An 8,880-nucleotide genomic window follows, 5' to 3' on the forward strand; every position below is an offset into this window, starting at 1 on the left:
TCTGGCTGACTATGCGATGATCAATAATAATAATAATAATAATAATAATAATAATAATAATAATAATAATAATAATAATAGTAATAATAGTAATAGTAATAATAATAATAATAATAATAATAATAATAATAATAATAATAATAATAATAATGTTGGAAGGGATCTTGGAGGTCATCTAGTCCAACCCCCTGCTCAGGCAGGAAACCCTATGCCATTTCAGTAGGTTTCAGTAGTCCTCGACACAACTGAGCCCATAATTTCTGTTGGTAAGCGAGACAGATATCGAATAAATTTTGGCCCGTTTCACAACCTTTCTCACCACCGTCATAAAGCGAATCACTGCCCGTTGTGGTGAAGTGAATCCAGCTTCCCCATTGACTTGGCTGGTCAGGAGGGTGCAAAAGGGTGGTGGTGGGGGTGGAGTGTCATGTGACCCCGGGAGGCTGCGACCGTCGTAAATACGAATCAGTTGCCGAGCGTCTGAATTTTGGTCATGTGACCGCGGGGATGCAGCAATGGTCGTTAAGTGTGAAAAACGGTCACAATTCCCTCCCCCCCCCCCCGGTGCCATTGTAACTTCCAACGGTCACTAAGCGAACGTTTTTAAGCTGAGAACTAGCTGTAGTTGTAAAGACTCTGTGGCTTCTCTTTTGGGGAGAGCACTCCACGCTTCCAGGACACACACAAACACACACACACACACACACACACACACAACCTCTGTCATGGAAGGCAGCGAACCGCCCTTGCAAGACTAACCTCTATAAAAAGGGGGTGGGGGAGGCCCCATTCTGCAGATCTATCAGCCTTGATTGACAGGTTGGGCATCTCTCTTCCAAGCCAGAGAGGAGGAGAGGCACGGTGGGTGAAAAGACGGATGCAACGGAGCAGTGTTTAAACTGTAAGTGTGTGTGTGTGTGTGTGTGTGTGTGTGCGCGGGGGAATAATGGGGGGAAGGCTAAATTTCTAGGTTTCTGAGCCGATGTGCCTGCGTTTCAACGTATTTCATGCCACAGCAGGGATCCAAAGATGAGCAAGGTCAGGCTGGGTGGATCAGAGATGGGAAGGGAAAGGAAAGGAAGAGGGAGGAACGGGAGGGGAGGAGAGAGGGAGGGAAGGGAAGGGAAGGGGAGAGGGAGAGGGAGAGGAAAGGAAAGGAAAGGAAAGGGAAGGAAAGGAAAGGGAAGGGAAGGGAGAGGAAGGGAAGGAAAGGAAAGGGGGAAGAGAAGGGAAGGGAATGAAGGGGAGGAAGGGAAGAGAAAGGGGAGGGGAGAGGGAGAGGGAAGGGAAGGGAAAGAAGGGAAGAAGGGAAGAGGGAGAAAGGTAAAGGAAGGGGAGAGGGAAGTGAAAGGAAGGGGAGAGGAAGGGAAGGAAAGAGAAGGGAAAGGGGGAGGAAGAGAAGAGTAGAGGGAGAAAGGGGAGGGGAGAGGGAAGGGAAGGAAGGGGAAGGAAAGAGGGGGGAAGGAAAGAGAAGGGAAAGAAAGGGGGAGGAAGGGGAGGGGAGGGGAGAGGGAGGGAAGGGGAGAGGGAGAGGAAAGGGAAGGAAAGGAAAGGAAAGGGGGAAGAGAAGAGAAGGGAAAGAAGGGGAGGAAGGGAAGAGAAGAGGGAGAAAGGGGAGAGGGAGGGGGAAGGGAAGGGAAGGGAAGGGAAGGGAAAGAAGGGAAGAGGGAAAGGAAAGGGAAGGGAGAGGAAGGGAAGGAAAGGAAAGGAAAGGGGGAAGAGAAGAGAAGGGAAAGAAAGGGGGAGGAAGAGAAGAGTAGAGGGGAAAAGGGGAGGGGAGGGGAGAGGGAGAGGGAAGGGAAGGAAAGGAAAGGAAAGGGGGAAGAGAAGAGAAGGGAAAGAAGGGGAGGAAGGGAAGAGAAGAGGGAGAAAGGGGAGAGGGAGGGGGAAGGGAAGGGAAGGGAAAGAAGGGAAGAGGGAAAGGAAAGGGAAGGGAGAGGAAGGGAAGGAAAGGAAAGGAAAGGGGGAAGAGAAGAGAAGGGAAAGAAAGGGGGAGGAAGAGAAGAGTAGAGGGGAAAAGGGGAGGGGAGGGGAGAGGGAGAGGGAAGGGAAGGAAAGGAAAGGAAAGGGGGAAGAGAAGAGAAGGGAAAGAAAGGGGGAGGAAGAGAAGAGTAGAGGGGAAAAGGGGAGGGGAGGGGAGAGGGAGAGGGAAGGGAAGGAAAGGAAAGGAAAGGGGGAAGAGAAGAGAAGGGAAAGAAAGGGGGAGGAAGAGAAGAGTAGAGGGGAAAAGGGGAGGGGAGGGGAGAGGGAGAGGGAAGGGAAGGAAAGGAAGAAAGGGGGAAGAGAAGAGAAGGGAAAGAAGGGGAGGAAGGGAAGAGAAGAGGGAGAAAGGGGAGAGGGAGGGGGAAGGGAAGGGAAGGGAAAGAAGGGAAGAGGGAAAGGAAAGGGAAGGGAGAGGAAGGGAAGGAAAGGAAAGGAAAGGGGGAAGAGAAGAGAAGGGAAAGAAAGGGGGAGGAAGAGAAGAGTAGAGGGGAAAAGGGGAGGGGAGGGGAGAGGGAGAGGGAAGGGAAGGAAGGGGAAGGAAAGAGGAGGGAAGGAAAGAGAAGGGAAAGAAAGGGGGAGGAAGGGAAGGGGAGGGGAGAGGGAAGGGAAGAGGGAGGAAGGGGAGGATGGAGGAAAAGGAAGGAGGAGGGAAAGACGGTGGGGAAGGGTGGGGAAGGGAAGGGCGAGGAAGGGAAGGGTGAGGGGAAGGCCAGGGAAGGGAGGGGGAGAGGAAAGGAAAGAAGGAAAGGAGACAGAGAGCAGGCGGGGGAAAAAAAGAGAGTCAACAACGGAAAGGGAAGGGGTGGGGAAAAAAGGAGGAAAAATCTCAAACCAACTAAAAAGGTTGCCCGGAATGCGGTCGTCGCTTAGGGAAGACTTTACATTTCAGTGGTTTTTCCACACTGAGCCTCATGATTTGGGGAGAGCTTGAAGCAAGACCTCGCCCAGCCCCGTCTTAGGTTCTTCTCCTTCTGCCGGGACTTCCTGGCAGACCCTGGTCCGTGGGGAAGCCAAGCCCTGGGGTCCCCTTTGACCTTCTGACCTTCCAAGGGCAGACAGAGATTGGCTGTCTTCACCAGGAGCCTTAGCCAGATCAGGTGGAGCCTCAGGGACAGACTTTGCACAGCACACTAAGTAAGCTTAGTTAGTGCGAAACCTCGGTTCAGCCCTACTCTGGCTTCCAGGCCATCTCATGAAACCAACACAGAGTTTCTTTGCCGGGGCGCTACCTGTTTGAACCACGTCATTATGTTTAGGGGACGCGGTGGCCCAGCGGGTTAGGACGCTGAGCTTGTCGATCAGAAGGTCGGCAGTTTGGCGGGTCGAATCCCGAGTGCCACGTAGCAGAGTGAGCGCCTGTTACTCGTCCCAGCTTCTGCCAGCCTAGCAGTTCGAAAGCACGTAAAAAAATGCAAGTAGAAAAATAGGGACCACTCCGGTGGGAAGGTAACAGCGTTCCGTGCGCCTTTAGCGTCCAGTCATGCCGGCCACATGGCCACGGAGACGTCCTCGGACAAGCGCTGGCTCTTCGGCTTTGAAACGGAGGTGAGCACCAGCCCCTAGAGTCGGAAACAACTAGCACACATGTGCGGGGGAATCTTTACCTTTACCTTTTTATTATGTTTAGGGGTTTCGAGTGTTGTGTGAACCCAGGCTTGGAATTCAATCAGCGTAGAGCTGGAAGGGACCTTGGAGGTCTTCTAGTCCAACCCCTTGCTCGAGCAGGAGATTCTAGTCCATACCAACTCAGACAGGTGATTGTCCAGTCTCTTCTTAAAAACCTCCAGTGATGGAGCACCCACAACCTTGGAAGGCAAGCCGTTCCACCGGTTAATTGTTCTGACTGTCAGGAAGTTTCTCCTTAATTCCAGGTTGCTTCTCTCCTTGATGAGTTTCCATCCGTTGCTTCTTGTCCTGCACTCTGGACCTCTTGAAAATAAGTGGACCCCCTCCTCTTCTTTGTGCAGCCCCTCAAATAATGGAATACTGCTACCATGTCCCCCCTAGTCCTTCTTTTCTGTAGAACAGCTGCAGGACTTGGGGTGGCCAGTCTAAAGAAAAGAAGAAATAGGGGAGACACGATAGTAGTATCCCAATATCTGAGGGGCTGCCCCAAAGAAGAGGGGGTCACTTTATTCACCAGAGCACCAGAGGGCAGGACGAGAAACAATGGTTGGAAACTGATCAAAGAGAGAAGCAACCTGGGATTAAGGAGAAGCTTCCTGACAGTGAGGACAATTAACCGGTGGAACAGCTTAATCGTGGACACTCCATCACTGGAGGTTTTTAAGAAGAGACTGGACAATCACCTGTCTGAATTTGTATTGGTTCTCCTGCTTGAGCAGGGGGCTGGACTAGAAGACCTCCAAGCTCCCTTCCAGCCTATTCTATTCTATTCTATTCTATTCTATTCTATTCTATTCTATTCTATTCTATTCTATTCTATTCTATTCTATTCTATTCTATTCTATTCTATTCTATTCTATTCTATTCTAATTCCTGCAACCGTTCTTCATATGTTTCAGTCTCCGGGCCTTTAACCATCTTAGTTGCTGTTTTCTGAACTTTTTCCGAAGTCTCAACATCTTTTTTTACAGTATGGTGACCAAAACTGGATGCCGTATTCCAGGTGTGGCCACACTAAGGCTTTATAAAGCAGTACTAATACTTCGGGCGATCTTGATTCTATGCCTCTGTTGATACAACCAAGGACCCTCTTAGCTTTTTTTTTAGCTCCTGCTCTCTCTTCTCCCCTGTTCCCTCAGATCCTGGTGGACCTGGCCTCCAAGAATTCCAAGGGCCTCTACCGAGCTCACATCCAAGCCATCGTTGGACGGAGGGCCACCAGCTTCCCTGGTCTGGTGGGCCTGGAACAGGACTCGCTCTACCGGAGCATGCCGGAAATCATTGCTCTGGCCTTGGGAATTTTGAAGACCTAGCCGGAGGGCGCTGCTGGGAAGGCCAAACCAGGGACGTCCTGCCAAGGAAGCCCGAAATCCAGAAGACCATGTGAACATTTAGGGAGCAAGACTGGCTCCCGAGGAGACCTGGCTGCTGGAAGTGGAGGGCTCTAGAGATACCTGCCTGTTCTTCAGGATGTGCCTCAGTTGGGGTGGCAACCGAGAACTCCTTCCAATCCTTTTAGATCAGGGTTGGTCAACCTCGGAAACTTTGAGACAGGTGGACGTGAACTCCAAGAGTCGCTGGGCGTCCGGCGGAAATAAATTTCGTACATTAAGTGCTGTCAGAATCCCCCAGCCCCCCTTGGGCCGGAGTGGAACAAACGCCAGAGGTTCGGGGTTCTTGAAGGAACCCCACTTCAGCTACTAACCACCTGTCAAGGAATAATTCTTCCTACCAGAGGGCGATGGACCGTGCTTCAGATGATGCATAATGTGTGTGGGTGAAGGAAAATAAAGCCCGACGCATATTCTGTTAAAAACCTTTAATCACAAAAGAAAAAAAAAATATAAACAAAGAACTAACTACATCCTCTCTCATCAGACAGTAAAAGAAAAAAAGAAAAAAAAAGACAAAGACTAGAAAAACTTTTTAACGCTTGCGCACACAGCAAAGCTAACTCATAACGTAGCTAGACCACATGACATTCACTATGGTTACCAGATAGGTTATCAACACAGGTGCAGAACAGAAGGAAATGTACAATTAGAATTGAGCTTTACGGACGAACTAAAAAAACGTGCAGTGACATCCCCTTCTTTCGTCAGCAAAGCGAAGATTCAGGTAAGGCACATCTTCTCACGCAGATACTCGTGTTGGGCTGCAGGTAGTGGTTTGTTTAACATATCAGCAATTTGATCACGTGTGGGCACATACTGCAGTTTCACAAAACTGCTTGTCTTATGTTTTGAAAACGGATGTCAATGTGTCTGGACCTGGAACCTGTAAATAGATTCTTGGAGATGTAAGCCACAGATTTGTTGTCTTCCATCACAGTGATCGGTCGAATTGGAGGTGTCCAGATATCTGTGACTAAAGCAGACATGTCAAACACAAGGCCCGGGTGCCAGATCCGGCCCACGAAGTGGTTTCATGTGGCCCGCAAAGCCATCCTGGAAACAGCGAGGGAACGGCCCCCACTGCCTTGGCCCTGGCCCAGAGACCCTCCTCCTGCCAGAGACCCTCAGATCTGTCCCACTCCTGCCTAGGCCCCCATAGGCACCCTTGATGCGAATGATGTAGAGCTGGCCATGCCCACCCAGTAGGCCATACGCACTCTAGCTATGCCCACCCAGTAGGCCACGCCCACCCTGGCCATACCCACCCGGCCCCTTGAGGGCAACCGCAATGCTAATGCGGCCCTCAATGAAATTGAGTTTGACACCCCTGGACTAAAGCATCAAACCAGGTTAAGGAATTGCATGCATCAGAAACACAAGCATACTCAGCTTCTGTAGAGGAACAAGAAACGAAATTCTGTTTACGCACATGCCAGTAAACAGGACATCCGTTTAAAAACATCATATAACCTGAAGTGCTTTTCCGTGATTTCTTATCACTTGCCCAATCTGAATCTGCATAACAACATAACTCTGCATAGTCAGTATGTGTAGGTTCTAACAATAACTTCATGTCTTTGGTGTGTTTTAGGTATCTCAATAATTTCTTAACACATGTCCAATGAAACTGTTTTGCTTTGCCTACGTGTCGTGATAGGAGATTAACACTAATTGCAATGTCGGGTCTAGTCCAACTACTGATATACAGCAGTGACCCAATGACTGAGCGATAAAGTGTTTGATCTTCGAACTCAGGACTCCGTTCATGTGTCAAGTTGTGAAAATCGGTTTGCATGGGTGTACTCACTGGTTTAGCATCCTCCATGTTGCAGTGATGCAATAGTTGTTCAATCTTATCTTCTTGTGTGAGGCTAAACCCCTTTTGGGTTTTGGCAACTTGAACACCCATGTTCAAGTGTTAATATGTCCTTCACTATGGTTACCAGATAGGTTATCAACATGACTTGTGGACTTCAACTCCCAGAATTCCTGAGGCAGCCATGTTGAGGGAAAAGGGAGAGGTTTCCAAGCTGAGCCATGCTGGCTCAGGAATTCTGGGAGTTGAAGTCCACCAGTCATAAAAGAGCCAAGGTTGCCGACCCCTGAGCTAGAAGGTTAGGAAGACAAAGACACCTAAAATCCGCATACCCCACCCAAACTCTTAAGACAGAACATAATAGGATCAACCCACAGATGCCAAAGGGGCACACTCAGACTCGGTTGAAATGTACACGACACAGGAAATACAAAGCCTCAAATAGGAACAGGAAACAACCTCGAGCCCCAGAAGATATAAAATCCCACCACTCCCTGCTCCATGTGGTCAGTTTCTCCAGAGCCATCTTTCTCTCTGGCTCTCCTCTTCGATAAACTGCAACCTTCTTTCTAAAGCAGTCTCCATTTCATTTATTCCCGGCTTGGACTGGACCCTGATGAAGATTTTTCCTTCAACAGTACGTATTGTTACTTGATGGCATCTGAATGACTGCCTTACTAAGTGCTCGTCTGCAGCGTGCTTCTTGACTGCTTGTTCCTGAACCCTGGATGGTTGATCCTCAAAGGCAGAAAAAGACTTCTTCGGTTGCCCACATTGTTTGCAACCGCCCTGAAGGGCCACCAAACAGTGAAAACAACACACACGTAAACCCATCAAATAAAACTCCGTAAGAATTCGGGCATGCAAAACACCTCAATGGCCTTTGTAGGCACCACCAGGTTAACCCCGCTTCCTCATCTCACCTGCTGTTCCTAATCTAGGTTATGACAGGAACCAGCGCATGGCACATCAAGGGATCAGTCCATGTGCTTCACTTGCAACAGATCCCTATAACTCCGTTTGTACAACACATTTGATCTGCTTCTTGTTCTACACCAGGAGTCTTCAAACGTGGCCCTTTTATGACTTGTGGACTTCAATTCCCAGAATTCCTCAGCCAGAGGAAGTTGAAGTTCATAAGTCATAAAAGGACCATGTTTGAAGACCCCTGCTCTACACCAATGGTTCTTAATTGTGGCTGCTTAACAGTGTGTAGGACTTCAAGTCCCAGAATTCTTTGCTGGCTGGAGAGTCCTGGGAGTTGAAGTCCATACATCATCAAGCGGCCAAAGTTGAGAGTTGCTACTTATGCCATGTCAAGATGTCAATTCACCCACCGGCTAGCTTTCAACAAGATGTTAAGGCACGAAAAACAGGCAGGAGATAAGACAGAATAAGAGAGTTCAAAGGGACCTTAGAGGTCTTCTAGTCCAACCCGCTGCTCAAGCCGGAGACCCTAAACCAGGGGTAGGCAACCTCGGCTCTTTTATGACTCATGGACTTCAACTCCCAGAATTCCTGAGCCAGCCATTCTGGGAGTTGAAGTCCATGAGTCATAAAAGAGCCGAGGTTGCCCACCCCTGCCCTAAACCATTTCAGGTAAATGGCTGTCTCCAATCTCTCCTTAAAAACCTGCAGTGATGGAGCACCCACAACTTCTGGAGGCAAGCAGTTCCACTGGTTAATTGTTCTCACTGTCAGGAAATTCCTCCTTAGTTCCAGGTTGCTTCTCCCCTTGATTAGTTTCCATCCGTTGCTTCTTGTCCTGCCTTCAGGTGCTTTGGAGAACAGGTCTACTCAAACTGAGCCAATGGAGTGAGGGCATCTGCTCAGCTTTGACCCAATCTGGTTCAGCGGGTTGTGCGAATGCAACCAATGTGGAGAAGACAGGCCAGCCCTGCCAGTTTGTGTGCCTAAAAGCCAGCATCCTTCTTGCTTTCAGACAGGAAGTTAGGGCTGGGATGCCAGTCTCTTGTTTCCCGGTCTCTTGTTTCATAGTTCTCCCTTCCCCCAGCTGCCAGCTGCCGTTGTCCGTCCACATTCCCAAATTAAGCTTCCTTC

At 49.3% G+C, this 8,880-nt stretch overlaps 1 protein-coding gene across 1 annotated transcript in view; it reads left to right on the forward strand.

Moving 5' to 3' along the window:
- The window catches only part of PRSS56 (serine protease 56), a gene marked incomplete at its 5' end in the record, with an annotated part of 46,558 nt that extends 40,728 nt beyond the window's left edge, over positions 1-5,830 (forward strand). The window contains one exon of the mRNA XM_083364922.1: positions 4,749-5,830. Within this exon, the coding sequence (XP_083221048.1) occupies positions 4,749-4,922 (174 nt within the window). The 3' untranslated portion in view covers positions 4,923-5,830. The remainder of the gene's footprint in view (positions 1-4,748) is intronic.
- Positions 5,831-8,880: the final 3,050 nt, after the last annotated feature.

This window comes from Vipera ursinii, assembly GCF_947247035.1.
Source record: "Vipera ursinii genome assembly, chromosome: 5".
NCBI lineage: Eukaryota > Metazoa > Chordata > Lepidosauria > Squamata > Viperidae > Vipera > Vipera ursinii.